This window comes from Xenopus tropicalis, chromosome 3 (genome assembly GCF_000004195.4).
Source record: "Xenopus tropicalis strain Nigerian chromosome 3, UCB_Xtro_10.0, whole genome shotgun sequence".
NCBI classification, from domain to species: domain Eukaryota; kingdom Metazoa; phylum Chordata; class Amphibia; order Anura; family Pipidae; genus Xenopus; species Xenopus tropicalis.
In genome coordinates, this window is record NC_030679.2 from 5,970,686 (window position 1) to 5,986,473 (window position 15,788).

Consider the following 15,788-nt stretch of genomic DNA (forward strand, 5'->3'; position numbering starts at 1 on the left):
ATGGGTGTAGCTTGGTGGAGTGGGGTGTGGCTCTCTGGGCACAGTGCTGAAAGCTATATATAGGTTCCTTGCCTATTCACTGGAAAAAGGACCTTAGATTCTTAGTTCATCAAGAAGAACATGAAGTACCTAAAGTTGTCCCTCAAGGTTAGCTCTACCTTAATGAGTATAGGTCTATAGGCAGAATGGGTGTAGCTTGGTGGAGTGGGGTGTGGCTCTTTGAGCACAGTTCTTAAAGCTATATAAAGGCTCCTTGGCTATTAGGTGGAAGAAGGACCTTAGATTTTTAGTTCATCAAGAAGAACATGAAGTACCTAAAGAAGTCCTTCAAGGTTAGCTCTACCTTAATGAGTAAGGGTCTACAGGCAGAATGGGTGTAGCTTGGTGGAGTGGGGCGTGGCTGAGAGGCCAACAATTGGTAACACAACAAGGTTGACAATATTTAGCATGTATATCAGAAATGTTCAACAATGAAAGGGCCTCCAGCTTTCCACTCTGGGGCCCCTTCCTTTCCATTGCACTGTGATGGGAATAAGCCCCAAGGCTTCCAGGACAAAGAGTAGCCAGTGGCACATAAAATGGAAGCTCTCTTCTGGCACAGTGCTTAAAGCTATATATAGGCTCCTTGGCTATTAGGTGGAAGAAGGACCTTAGATTCTTAGTTCATCAAGAAGAACTTGAAGTACCTAAAGAAGCCATTCAAGGATAGCTCTACCTTAATGAGTATAGGTCTATAGGCAGAATGGGTGTAGCTTAGTGGAGTGGGGTGTGGCTTTTTGGGTACAGTGCTTAAAGCTATATAAAGGCTCCTTGGCTATTAGGTATAAGAAGAACCTTAGATTCTTAGTTTATCAAGAAGAACTTGAAGTACCTAAAGAAGCCCTTCAAGGTTAGCACTACCTTAATTAGTATAGGTCTATAGGCAGAATGGGTGTAGCTTGGTGGAGTGGGGTGTGGCTGAGAAGCCACCAATGGATAACACAACAAGGCTGGCATCTCTGATATTATGTGTAAAACAAGTCATTTTTAGCATGTATATCAGACATGTTCAACAAGGTAAGGGCCTCCAGCTTTCCTGGACACTCTGGGGCCCCTTCCTTTCCATTAGCCTGTGATGGGAATGAGCCCCAAGGCTTCTAGGACAAAGAGTAGCCAATGGTACATACTATGGAAGCTCTTTTTGGGCACAGTGCTTAAAGCTATATATAGGCTGCTTGGCTATTAGGTGGAAGAAGAACCTTAGATTCTTAGTTCATCAAGAAGAACTTGAAGTACCTAAAGATGTCCCTCAAGGTTAGCTCTCCCTTAATGAGTATAGGTCTATAGGCAGACTGGGTGTAGCTTAGTGGAGTTGGGTATGGCTCTTTGGACACAGTGCTTAAAGCTATATAAAGGCTCCTTGGCTATTAGGTGGAAGAAGGACCTTAGATTCTTAGTTCATCAAGAAGAACTTGAAGTACCTAAAGTAGTTCTTCAAGGTTATGGTTTATGGTTATCTGGTTTATGGTGCCAATGAGGGACCCTCAGCAGCTGCTGCGTCTGCTGTCTCTTTTATGTTCTTGATGATTGGGAATTATGGTTAAAACAGGAAGAAAAACCAGATATTGTATTCTATAAAGGTGAAAGGAAGGAAACGTGGTGATAGTGAAAATGAGGTCACATGGCGATAGCCAACTAACCTGGTTCCCTTATCTCAGCAAGTTTAAATTGGACTTTATTTTCAGGCCGGCTGATAAATTGGGATCTTTCGTTTCTTTGCAAAATGTAATTGCCTTTTCTGCAAAAACCCTTAATTGCCTTTTTTTTGCAAAAGCCGGTAAACACCTAAGCTAATCAGCGTGTATTAGATTGCACTGGGTTCCTTGGACATTAACCCCTCTGGTTCTGTAAGGGCAGGTGTTACTGTGGGGCTCACTGTGATTTTTCCTTCCTTCTAGGATTTACATTCTGTGACACCCCACCGAGATCACTGCCAGGTAAGTAGGACATGCATGACCTGACCCCACCATGTAGGACTTTTTTAACTCCTTCTATTTACCTGGGTGGCTAGCAAGTAGACGTAATTGGCTTGGAATGTCAAAGCAGTCCAACCAATCCTGGGTATCTAGACTCGTCATGGATGAAGAAACCACACACTCAGGATCCATATGGAGCTTGGAGTTCATGATAGGGTCACTCAGGATCCATATGGAGCTTGGAGCTCATCATGATAGGGTCACTCAGGATCCATATGGAGCTTGGAGCTCATCATGATAGAGTCACTTAGGATCCATATGGAGCTTGGAGCTCATCATGATAGAGGCACTCAGGATCCATGGAGCTTGGAGCTCATCATGATAGAGTCACTCAGGATCCATATGGAGCTTGGAGTTCATGATAATAGGGTTACTCAGGATCCATATGGAGCTTGGAGCTCATCATGATAGGGTCACTCAGGATCCATTTGGAGCTTGGAGCTCATCATGATAGAGTCACTCAGGATCCATATGGAGCTTGGAGCTCATCATGATAGGCTCACTCAGGATCCATATGGAGCTTGGAGCTCATCAAGATAGGGTCACTCAGGATCCATATGGAGCATGGAGCTCATCATGATAGAGTCACTCAGGATCCATATGGAGCATGGAGCTCATCATGATAGAGTCACTCAGGATCCATATGGAGCTTGGAGCTCATCATGATAGGGTCACTCAGGATCCATATGGAGCTTGGAGCTCATCAAGATAGGGTCACTCAGGATCCATATGGAGCTTGGAGCTCATCATGATAGGGTCACTCAGGATCCATATGGAGCTTGGAGCTCAACATGATAGGGTGACTCAGAAACCATCTGGAGCTTGGAGCTCATCATGATAGAGTCACTCAGGATCCATATGGAGCTCATCATGATAGGGTCACTCAGGATCCATATGGAGCTTGGAGCTCATCAAGATAGGGTCACTCAGGATCCATATGGAGCATGGAGCTCATCATGATAGGCTCAATCAGGATCAATATGGAGCTTGGAGCTCATCATGATAGGCTCACTCAGGATCCATATGGAGCTTGGAGCTCATCATGATAGGGTTACTCAGGATCCATATGGAGCTTGGAGCTCATCATGATAGGGTCACTCAGGATCCATATGTAGCTTGGAGCTCATCATAATAGAGTCACTCAGGATCCATATGGAGCTTGGAGCTCATCATGATAGGGTCACTCAGGATCCATATGGAGCTTGGAGCTCATCATGATAGGGTTACTCAGGATCCCTCTAGAACCCTGAAGCTCATCATGGTTATGTAAAAAAAGTATCAATGTTTCCGACAGGTCTAGTAACCCATAGAAACCAGGTGGTCAGTAAATGCTACCTGCTGATTGGTTGCTATGGATTTATAGACCTGTTCTGGCAGATGTGGGACTTTGAGAAGTAGCAAGGGGGGGCTCAGACTGACGCCCAATTTGGGAAGAATGTCTGTTTGCTCTTCTAGATATACCAGAAAGTAATCAAAAGGGGAAAATCCTATTGGTGACTGAATGATAGCCAGCCAATCATACGTAAGATAAGGATTTTAGTGCTGCCTTCCCTAAACTCCTCCCTGTTTTTACCCCCTATAGGATCACGATAGCTCCTTCCCGCGGTTGCTCTCTGCTCAGCGACTCAACCCTCGTTGGTGCTTCTTAGATGGTGAATTTTTGCTGCTTTCTCTCTCTCCACCCCCTCCCCCCATTGCTTGCAGTTAACCCTTGCCAAGGCCTTAGTTCCTAAACCAATCCCTGGAGGTCAGGGATGCCATCTTGAAAAAAAAATCCATTAGGGCTGGCAAGTTGGCTGAAGTAAATTCCCAGCATCCCCCATCAGCTTTCCACTCAAGGTCACTCTGCCTGGTTTCACATAAGGGGATTATAACACCACAGGAGGGCCGTGGGTGGAAATAAGAAACTTACCTCCAAATAGTCATGGAACAATAGAGTGTCATTAGAGGATGAAACAAAAACACTTTAATAGGGTGCAGTGTTTTTTCCAGACCTAGTAACCCAAGCAACCAATTGGATGCCTGCTTTTCGAGCAGTGGTCCCTAAATGCTCTGGGTTACAAGAACTGGAGGAAGCTTTGAGTCTGTTAGTACAGATAGAGAGTGTTTTATTGGTTTATCCCATACACACAAGGCTCAGGATTCTATTGGTTCCCAGGGACATTAGTGTTGCACTGTTATTCCCAGCAATGCACAGTGATTCCCAGAGTGATTCCCAGCAATGCACTGTGATTTCCAGCAATGCGCAGTGATTCCCAGCAATGCACAGTGATTCCCAGAGTGATTCCCAGCAATGCACAGTGATTCCCAGCAATGCGCAGTGATTCCCAGCAATGCGCAGTGATTCCCAGCAATGCACAGTGATTCCCAGCAATGCACAGTGATTCCCAGCAATGCACAGTGATTCCCAGCAATGCACAGTGATTCCCAGCAATGTGCAGTGATTCCCAGAGTGATTCCCAGCAATGCACAGTGATTTCCAGAGTGATTCCCAGCAATGTGCAGTGATTCCCAGCAATGCACAGTGATTCCCAGCAATGCACAGTGATTCCCAGCAATGCACAGTGATTTCCAGAGTGATTCCCAGCAATGCGCAGTGATTCCCAGCAATGCACAGTGATTCCCAGCAATGCGCAGTGATTCCCAGCAATGCGCAGTGATTCCCAGAGTGATTCCCAGCAATGCACAGTGATTCCCAGAGTGATTCCCAGCAATACACAGTGATTCCCAGCAATGCACAGTGATTCCCAGCAATGCACTGAGTGATTCCCAGCAATGCGCAGTGATTCCCAGCAATGCACAGTGATTCCCAGCAATGCGCAGTGATTCCCAGAGTGATTCCCAGCAATGCACAGTGATTCCCAGAGTGATTCCCAGCAATACACAGTTATTCCCAGCAATGCACAGTGATTCCCAGCAATGCACAGTGATTCCCAGCAATGCGCAGTGATTCCCAGAGTGATTCCCAGCAATGCACAGTGATTCCCAGAGTGATTCCCAGCAATACACAGTGATTCCCAGCAATGCGCAGTGATTCCCAGCAATGCACAGTGATTCCCAGCAATGCGCAGTGATTCCCAGAGTGATTCCCAGCAATGCACAGTGATTCCCAGAGTGATTCCCAGCAATGCACAGTGATTCCCAGCAATGCACAGTGATTCCCAGAGTGATTCCCAGCAATGCACAGTGATTCCCAGCAATGCACAGTGATTCCCAGCAATGCACAGTGATTCCCAGAGTGATTCCCAGCAATGCACAGTGATTCCCAGCAATACACAGTGATTCCCACAGTGATTCCCAGCAATAAACAGTGATTCCCAGCAATACACAGTGATTCCCAGCAATGCACAGTGATTCCCAGCAATACACAGTGATTACCAGCAATGCGCAGTGATTCCCAGCAATACACAGTGATTCCCAGCAATACACAGTGATTCCCAGCAATACACAGTGATTCCCAGCAATACACAGTGATTCCCAGCAATGCACAGTTATTCCCAGCAATACACAGTGATTCCCAGCAATGCACAGTTATTCCCAGCAATACACAGTGATTCCCAGCAATGCACAGTGATTCCCAGCAATACACAGTGATTCCCAGCAATACACAGTGATTCCCAGCAATACGCAGTGATTCCCAGCAATGCATAGTGATTCCCAGCAATGCACAGTGATTCCCAGCAATACACATTGATTCCCAGCAATACACAGGGATTCCCAGGGATTTCCTGCAAGGGCTGGAGCTAGGGGGAGGAAGAAGAGGCATCTGCCCAGGGCACAACTATAGGGGGGGGGCACCAGGCAAGTAACTCTTCGTTACCTCCCCCTAGTTCTGGGCCCTTTCCCCCCAATGCACCACCCCCCCAGTGGCCCTGGCAACCTTGCCCTTTGTGTGCCTGCATCTGTGCATTGGGCGGGTGGGCCAAGCCTTCCGGGGTGCCTGGGTGCACTATTCCCTGCAATGCACAGTGATTCCGCCTACATTGCCCCCCTACATGATGTACCCTAGCCCTTCGCCACATATTAACTCACCCCAACCCAAGTTCATCTCTTTTCCATTCACTTTATATGATGGTTTTGATCTCTAACGTTCCGTCTGTTCCCCCACAGCTACCTCCGCCGACCGGTTTTACCGCATTGACAGATCTCAGGTAAGCAGCTCTACTTGCTCATCGTTTAGGTATAGTTGCCCTTTAAAGGTACATCAAGTTTGTGTTTCTTTAAACCTTCTGTTCCAATGTTGTTTTGTTTAATAAAATAACAACTGCATTGAGTTCTCCCCCCCCCCCCTGTTCGGGTTTAGGAGTGTCCCTCGGCATTCTGACCCATTTTGCTTTATAGAAGCCGTCCGTACCGCTGGTCACAATGGCGGCTCCTCTCCCTATCTCTTTGGTAATTGTCTCATTTATCACAGCCGCGCTCCTGTCTCCCAGTATATTATTTATGTGGCCGGTTCCCATCCTCTCGGGGTTAATTTTGACAGGGCCCCCAGTCTGAAACAAATGACTCACTCAGCCCCTAACTATTAACTTTGTTATCACTAATCCCCCTTATTAATCTGGCCTAGACTATAGACATGCCTCTCCATCCAGCGCCAGGGCAAAGGATCCATTCACTCCATTGGGCACCACCTGGTCCTACATTATTCAGCAGAACCGTCCGTAGGGGGATGAGACTACCAGATTATACAGGTTATTTGCAGGGGAAATATATAGCGATAATTGCATTGTTAAGGCTTCACTTAAACTCCTTAACCTAAATGGTAACCTTCATGCTGAGCCTCAAGGCAACATATAGAGATAGAGACAGTAGGGCAAGATGGAGACAGTAGGGCAAGATGGAGACAGTAGGGCAAGATGGAAACAGTAGGGCAAGATGGAGACAGTAGGGCAAGATGGAGACAGTAGGGCAAGATGGAGACAGTAGGGCAAGATGGGGACAGTAGGGCAAGATGGAGACAGTAGGGCAAGATGGAGACAGTAGGGCAAGATGGGGACAGTAGGGCAAGATGGAAACAGTAGGGCAAGATGGGGACAGTAGGGCAAGATGGAAACAGTAGGGCAAGATGGAGACAGTAGGGCAAGATGGAGACAGTAGGGCAAGATGGAGACAGTAGGGCAAGATGGGGACAGTAGGGCAAGATGGAAACAGTAGGGCAAGATGGAAACAGTAGGGCAAGATGGGGACAGTAGGGCAAGATGGAGATAGTAGAGCAAGATGGAACAATAGGTCCAGGTAGAGACATCTTGGCAAGATGGAGACAGTAGGACAAGATAGTGACAGTAGGGCAAGGTAGAGACATCTTGGCAAGATGTGACAGTAGGATAGACTGGAGACAGTGTTGAGGCTTCACTTAAGACCCCTTAACCTAACCAAAGTGGTAACCTCCTTGGTATCATGATACTTTTCATGCCCATCCTTAGGGTGTGATAATATTCCCATTACAAGTATTTCCTTAGTTTCTATAAAAGTATTTTCAACATTGCCTCCTATTGATGTTACCTCGTACCCAGGAGCCACAATCCTTTATCTTTTAGTAATCTCACAATAAACCAACCAGGCAGTAGCTTGGCATCACTGAGACATGCCCAGGGACTTTGGCACCTGTACTGACTACCCCCTAAATGCAATCAGTGAGAGCACTGACGTCTGTGTATGGCCAAACAGTATCCAATGACTGACCATGTCAATGACTTAATGGCTAAATTAAGTGAAGGTAACATTTTGGTTGCTATGGGTAACTATACTAGGGAGCTTTCTCCTTGTTAATACACAGCTCTTTATATAGTTCCCCCTAATTAATGTTGCCTCAGAAGACAGCAGGAAATAAAGATGTTGAATACGGTTTTCCCATTTAGATGTTTAATGACTGTTACGCTTAGCAGTGACCTCTCTGTGAGAGCGCGTCCCTCTCTTCCATGAATCACTCATTAACCTGCTTTCTCTTGACATTTGCAATATGTTACAGCTCCAGGTAACGTGTTAGGGACGAGCCATTTGTTGTCTTTGTGCAGCTACAGGCCCACAGGGGTTTAGAACAAAATATGGGATGATAAAGAGGGTGATAAAGGGACTGTTAGAATATGGCAACGGTAGGGCAAGACGGAGACAGTAGGGCAAGATGGAGACAGTAGGGCAAGATGGGGACAGTAGGGCAAGATGGAGACAGTAGGGCAAGATGGAGACAGTAGGGCAAGATGGGGACAGTAGGGCAAGATGGAGACAGTAGGGCAAGATGGAGACAGTAGGGCAAGATGGAGACAGTAGGGCAAGATGGGGACAGTAGAACAAGACGGAGACAGTAGGGCAAGATGGAGACAGTAGGGCAAGATGGGGACAGTAGGGCAAGATGGAGACAGTAGGGCAAGATGGAGACAGTAGGGCAAGATGGAGACAGTAGGGCAAGATGGAGACAGTAGGGCAAGATGGAGACAGTAGGGTAAGATGGGGACAGTAGAACAAGACGGAGACAGTAGGGCAAGATGGAGACAGTAGGGCAAGATGGAGACAGTAAGGCAAGACGGAGACAGTAGGGCAAGATGGAGACAGTAGGGCAAGATGGAGACAGTAGGGCAAGATGGAGACAGTAGGGCAGGATGGAGACAGTAGGGCAAGATGGAGACAGTAGGGCAAGATGGAGACAGTAGGGCAGGATGGAGACAGTAGGACAAGATGGGGACAGTAGGGCAAGATGGGGACAGTAGGGCAGGATGGAGACAGTAGGGCAGGATGGAGACAGTAGGGCAAGATGGAGACAGTAGGGCAAGATGGAGACAGTAGGACAAGATGGAGACAGTAGGGCAAGATGGGGACAGTAGGGCAAGATGGAGACAGTAGGGCAAGACGGAGACGGTAGGGCAAGATGGGGACAGTAGGGCAAGATGGAGACAGTAGGGCAAGACAGAGACGGTAGGGCAAGATAGAGACAGTAGGGCAGGATGGAGACAGTAGGGCAAGATGGAGACAGTAGGGCAAGATGGAGACAGTAGGGCAGGATGGAGACAGTAGGACAAGATGGGGACAGTAGGGCAAGATGGGGACAGTAGGGCAAGATGGAGACAGTAGGGCAAGACGGAGACGGTAGGGCAAGACGGAGACGGTAGGGCAGGATGGAGACAGTAGGGCAAGACGGAGACAGTAGGGCAGGATGGAGACAGTAGGCCAAGAAGGAGGCAGTAGGGCAAGATGGAGACAGTAGGGCAAGACGGAGACAGTAGGGCAAGACGGAGACGGTAGGGCAAGATGGAGACAGTTGGGCAGGATGGAGACAGTAGGGCAAGACGGAGACAGTAGGGCAAGATGGAGACAGTAGGCCAAGATGGAGGCAGTAGGGCAAGATGGAGACAGTAGGGCAGGATGGAGACAGTAGGGCAAGATGGAGACAGTAGGGCAGGATGGAGACAGTAGGGCAAGACGGAAACAGTAGGGCAAGATGGAGACAGTAGGGCAAGATGGAGACAGTAGGGCAAGATGGGGACAGTAGGGCAAGATGGAGACAGTAGGGCAAGATGGAGACCCTAGGACAAGATGGAGACAGTAGGGAAAGATGGAGACAGTAGGGCAAGATGGAGACAGTAGGGCAAGATGGGGACAGTAGGGCAAGATGGAGACCCTAGGACAAGATGGAGACAGTAGGGCAAGATGGAGACAGTAGGGCAAGATGGAGACAGTAGGACAAGATGGGGACAGTAGGGCAAGATGGAGACAGTAGGGCAAGATGGAGACAGTAGGGCAAGATGGTGACAATATGGCATGAAGGATATAGTCATTAAAATGGAAACAGCAAAGTGATATGGAGACTCTATGGTATGATATTAGTACAAAATGGCACCAGAAGGATGAAATGGAGATAACTGGTCAAAATGCTAACAATGGATCTTAATATTCTTATTACATATCCTGTTCCTGTAGGGCAAGATGGAGACAGTAAGGCAAGATGGAGACAGTAGGGCAAGATGGAGACAGTAGGGCAGGATGGAGACAGTAGGGCAAGATGGAGACAGTAGGGCAAGATGGAGACAGTAGGGCAGGATGGAGACAGTAGGACAAGATGGAGACAGTAGGGCAGGATGGAGACAGTAGGGCAGGATGGAGACAGTAGGGCAAGATGGAGACAGTAGGGCAAGATGGAGACAGTAGGACAAGATGGAGACAGTAGGGCAAGATGGGGACAGTAGGGCAAGATGGAGACAGTAGGGCAAGACAGAGACGGTAGGGCAAGATGGGGACAGTAGGGCAAGATGGAGACAGTAGGGCAAGACAGAGACGGTAGGGCAAGATAGAGACAGTAGGGCAGGATGGAGACAGTAGGGCAAGATGGAGACAGTAGGGCAAGATGGAGACAGTAGGGCAGGATGGAGACAGTAGGACAAGATGGGGACAGTAGGGCAAGATGGGGACAGTAGGGCAAGATGGAGACAGTAGGGCAAGACGGAGACGGTAGGGCAAGACGGAGACAGTAGGGCAGGATGGAGACAGTAGGGCAAGACGGAGACAGTAGGGCAGGATGGAGACAGTAGGCCAAGATGGAGGCAGTAGGGCAAGATGGAGACAGAAGGGCAAGACGGAGACAGTAGGGCAAGACGGAGACGGTAGGGCAAGATGGAGACAGTTGGGCAGGATGGAGACAGTAGGGCAAGACGGAGACAGTAGGGCAAGATGGAGACAGTAGGGCAAGATGGAGACAGTAGGGCAAGATGGAGACAGTAGGGCAGGATGGAGACAGTAGGGCAAGATGGAGACAGTAGGGCAAGATGGAGACAGTAGGGCAGGATGGAGACAGTAGGACAAGATGGGGACAGTAGGGCAAGATGGGGACAGTAGGGCAAGATGGAGACAGTAGGGCAGGATGGAGACAGTAGGGCAGGATGGAGACAGTAGGGCAAGATGGAGACAGTAGGGCAAGATGGAGACAGTAGGACAAGATGGAGACAGTAGGGCAAGATGGGGACAGTAGGGCAAGATGGAGACAGTAGGGCAAGACAGAGACGGTAGGGCAAGATGGGGACAGTAGGGCAAGATGGAGACAGTAGGGCAAGACAGAGACGGTAGGGGCAAGATAGAGACAGTAGGGCAGGATGGAGACAGTAGGGCAAGATGGAGACAGTAAGGGCAAGATGGAGACAGTAGGGCAAGGATGGAGACAGTAGGACAAGATGGGGACAGTAGGGCAAGATGGGGACAGTAGGGCAAGATGGAGACAGTAGGGCAAGACGGAGACGGTAGGGCAAGACGGAGACAGTAGGGCAGGATGGAGGACAGTAGGGGCAAGACGGAGACAGTAGGGCAGGATGGAGACAGTAGGCCAAGATGGAGGCAGTAGGGCAAGATGGAGGACAGTAGGGCAAGACGGAGACAGTAGGGCAAGACGGAGACGGTAGGGCAAGATGGAGACAGTTGGGCAGGATGGAGACAGTAGGGCAAACGGAACAAGGCAGGGAGACAGTAGGGCAAGGATGGAGACGTAGGCAAGATGGAGACAGTAGGCAGGATGGAGACAGTAGGCAGACGGAAACAGTAGGGCAAGATGGAGACAGTAGGGCAAGATGGAGACAGTAGGGCAAGATGGGGACAGTAGGGCAAGATGGAGACAGTAGGGCAAGATGGAGACCCTAGGACAAGATGGAGACAGTAGGGCAAGATGGAGACAGTAGGGCAAGATGGAGACAGTAGGGCAAGATGGGGACAGTAGGGCAAGATGGAGACAGTAGGGCAAGATGGGGACAGTAGGGCAGGATGGGGACAGTAGGGCAAGATGGAGACAGTAGGGCAAGATGGGGACAGTAGGGAAAGATGGTGACAATATGGCATGAAGGATATAGTCATTAAAATGGAAACAGCAAAGTGATATGGAGACTCTATGGTAAGATATTAGTACAAAATGGCACCAGAAGGATGAAATGGAGATAACTGGTCAAAATGCTAACAATGGATCTTAATATTCTTATTACATATCCTGTTCCTGATCACCTGATGTTGAATGGAATATTCCAAAACCCCATATTTCCCTGGCCCCACCACCACAAGGGATGTCCCCCAGGGACTGATGGTTTTCATGATCTCTGTCTCCCTTACACATTCAGGAACATCTGCATTTTGTCACTGAGATTTCCCAAGATGAGATCTTCATTCTTGACCCTGAAGCCGATGGGACCCCCCAAGGCAGCACTGGGATGGGAATGCCAGATCTTGTGGTGGAGCAGCCGTCTGGGTGAGTAAATATGGGCTTCAACATTCTGTACAGGCTATGAGCAAACTTAGGGGGCTGTTCCTGCTGAATTGTGCTTAGTACAGGGGAATCCCTATGTGCCATAGTTTTTTGGTATCTCTCTGTACAGGCTATGAGCAAACTTAGGGGGCTGTTCCTGCTGAATTGTGCTTAGTACAGGGGAATCCCTATGTGCCATAGTTTTATGGTATCTCTCTGTACAGGCTATGGGCAAACTTAGGGAGCTGTTCCTGCTGAATTGTGCTTAGTACAGGGGAATCCCTATGTGCCATAGTTTTATGGTATCTCTCTGTACAGGCTATAGGCAAACTTAGGGGGCTGTTCCTGCTGAATTGTGCTTAGTACAGGGGAATCCCTATGTGCCATAGTTTTATGGTATCTCTCTGTACAGGCTATAGGCAAACTTAGGGGGCTGTTCCTGCTGAATTGTGCTTAGTACAGGGGAATCCCTATGTGCCATAGTTTTATGGTATCTCTCTGTACAGGCTATGGGCAAACTTAGGGGGCTGTTCCTGCTGAATTGTGCTTAGTACAGGGGAATCCCTATGTGCCATAGTTTTATGGTATCTCTCTGTACAGGCTATGGGCAAACTTAGGGGGCTGTTCCTGCTGAATTGTGCTTAGTACAGGGGAATCCCTATGTGCCATAGTTTTATGGTATCTCTCTGTACAGGCTATGGGCAAACTTAGGGGGCTGTTCCTGCTGAATTGTGCTTAGTACAGGGGAATCCCTATGTGCCATAGTTTTTTGGTATCTCTCTGTACAGGCTATGAGCAAACTTAGGGGGCTGTTCCTGCTGAATTGTGCTTAGTACAGGGGAATCCCTATGTGCCATAGTTTTATGGTATCTCTCTGTACAGGCTATGGGCAAACTTAGGGAGCTGTTCCTGCTGAATTGTGCTTAGTACAGGGGAATCCCTATGTGCCATAGTTTTATGGTATCTCTCTGTACAGGCTATAGGCAAACTTAGGGGGCTGTTCCTGCTGAATTGTGCTTAGTACAGGGGAATCCCTATGTGCCATAGTTTTATGGTATCTCTCTGTACAGGCTATGGGCAAACTTAGGGGGCTGTTCCTGCTGAATTGTGCTTAGTACAGGGGAATCCCTATGTGCCATAGTTTTATGGTATCTCTCTGTACAGGCTATAGGCAAACTTAGGGGGCTGTTCCTGCTGAATTGTGCTTAGTACAAGGGAATCCCTATGTGCCATAGTTTTATGGTATCTCTCTGTACAGGCTATGGGCAAACTTAGGGGGCTGTTCCTGCTGAATTGGGCTTAGTACAGGGGAATCCCTATGTGCCATAGTTTTATGGTATCTCTCTGTACAGGCTATGAGCAAACTTAGGGGGCTGTTCCTGCTGAATTGTGCTTAGTACAGGGGAATCCCTATGTGCCATAGTTTTATGGTATCTCTCTGTACAGGCTATGAGCAAACTTAGGGGGCTGTTCCTGCTGAATTGTGCTTAGTACAGGGGAATCCCTATGTGCCATAGTTTTATGGTATGTCTCTGTACAGGCTATGAGCAAACTTAGGGGGCTGTTCCTGCTGAATTGTGCTTAGTACAGGGGAATCCCTATGTGCCATAGTTTTATGGTATCTCTCTGCCTATTCCCCCCCCACAGGCCATCGGAATGGTGGACCCCGACGTCCCGTAAGCGGATAGTGAGTGACAGCTGTGTGGCGGGAAGGATGTCTCTCCAATATGAAATCTCAGACAAAGTACACGATTTGTCCCCATGTAGCGCCCGCCTGTAAGTGACATATTCAGTAAATAACATACAGTGAGACCCATTGCTGGCAATGAATGTTTCAAACTGTATTTTTATATCAGTTGAAAACCTTTCCCATAAGATTCTTTTCCTTTCAACGAACACAAGTGAAATTTGCACTTTAATACCCCCCCCCCCCCCGGCACAATAAGGGTCAATAAAGATTTCTGGCTGCGGTCCCTATTCACTCACATCCTTGGGCTCGGGGATAATGGGATTGTAATTGCTGGCATGTACGGGGAAATTAATTATACTCGCTGAGTTTTAATCAAGCAAGTATTGCCTTAATTCCCTTTTATTTCAGGTGGGGATCTGATTAGTCATGGTGAGGAAACAGGAGGGGGCAGTAGTGAGAGCAGGGCAGGCAGTAACCCTTCCAACACTTTCCCCTGTCTCTGCCCCTATATATTAGGTACCTACCTAGTGCTACCAACCCCTATTTCTGTAGGGAAATGAGAGCAGGGCAGGCAGTAACCCTTCCAACACTTTCCCCTGTCTCTGCCCCTATATATTAGGTACCTACCTAGTGCTACCAACCCCTATTTCTGTAGGGAAATGAGAGCAGGGCAGGCAGTAACCCTTCCAACACTTTCCCCTGTCTCTGCCCCTATATATTAGGTACCTACCTAGTGCTACCAACCCCTATTTCTGTAGGGAAATGAGAGCAGGGCAGGCAGTAACCCTTCCAACACTTTCCCCTGTCTCTGCCCCTATATATTAGGTACCTACCTAGTGCTACCAACCCCTATTTCTGTAGGGAAATGAGAGCAGGGCAGGCAGTAACCCTCCCAACACTTTCCCCTGTCTCTGCCCCTATATATTAGGTACCTACCTAGTGCTACCAACCCCTATTTCTGTAGGGAAATGAGAGCAGGGCAGGCAGTAACCCTTCCAACACTTTCCCCTGTCTCTGCCCCTATATATTAGGTACCTACCTAGTGCCTAGTGGCAGATGTCAGGCTCAGATAGGGAGAAATAAATGAGTTTTCCTGGGGATATGTCCTATAATCTATTTCATCATAGTAACCGCCCTTCCTTGCGCTACTGCATTGCCTGCAATCAATACTGCAGATTATTTCCTTGCGGTCCAGACAGCATCGCATTAATAGAAGTTTATTGCATTGGGTTTCCGGCCCCCGAGGGATGGATAATGTGCTCTAATGAGCAGGGCCGTGTATCCGCCAGTCATTTGTACCCCAGTCTGACCCTGTACGGCACCGTGGACTATGTTGGCTCTTCATAAACACCATTTAATAATTAAAAAATCTTCTCTTTCTTCGTTTTTTTTTATTTTGCACCAAAGTGCCACTAGATGGCGACGTGTCGGCACAGAAGGTTTTGCCATCTCGGCAGATTTACTTTTATCCAAAAACTGCAGAAATAAAGTGAAAACGTTGCCCTTTTCCTTCTATTCTAGGCTGCTGTTACTGTCCTATAACTGTGCTCATTAAGCATGCGTATGGGATAACCAATAAGGGAAAGGGAGAGTGTTTCAGTTGCTCTTGGATGTTTCCTCCTTGGTTGGAGCTCTGGGTCGGTGGCTCAGCAATGCGTCTCTCTTTGCTTTAAGTCCTAAATGTTGATTGGTGCTTTGTGAGCATGTCAATGATGTCATGAGTGGGCGTGCCTGGCCATAAATGCCCCAGTCCTGAAGTGTGGAGGTTTAATTCTTCCCCATCACGGGGCTGCTGTATTTCTTATCCAATGGAATTGCACTGCTGGTTCTGCTTAGAGTTATTGGGCATTGCTAACCCCAATATCCTCACCTTGAT

At 48.1% G+C, this 15,788-nt stretch overlaps 1 protein-coding gene across 9 annotated transcripts in view; it reads left to right on the forward strand.

Annotated features, from left to right (window-relative positions):
- The window catches only part of dgki (diacylglycerol kinase, iota), a 153,764-nt gene that overhangs the window by 101,783 nt on the left and 36,193 nt on the right, over positions 1–15,788 (forward strand). For all 9 annotated transcript variants that reach the window (XM_031898545.1, XM_031898546.1, XM_031898538.1 and 6 more), the window contains 5 exons: positions 1,938–1,976; positions 3,598–3,667; positions 6,126–6,166; positions 12,098–12,225; positions 13,870–13,998. In XM_031898545.1, the coding sequence (XP_031754405.1) occupies positions 1,938–1,976; positions 3,598–3,667; positions 6,126–6,166; positions 12,098–12,225; positions 13,870–13,998 (407 nt within the window). The remainder of the gene's footprint in view (positions 1–1,937; positions 1,977–3,597; positions 3,668–6,125; positions 6,167–12,097; positions 12,226–13,869; positions 13,999–15,788) is intronic.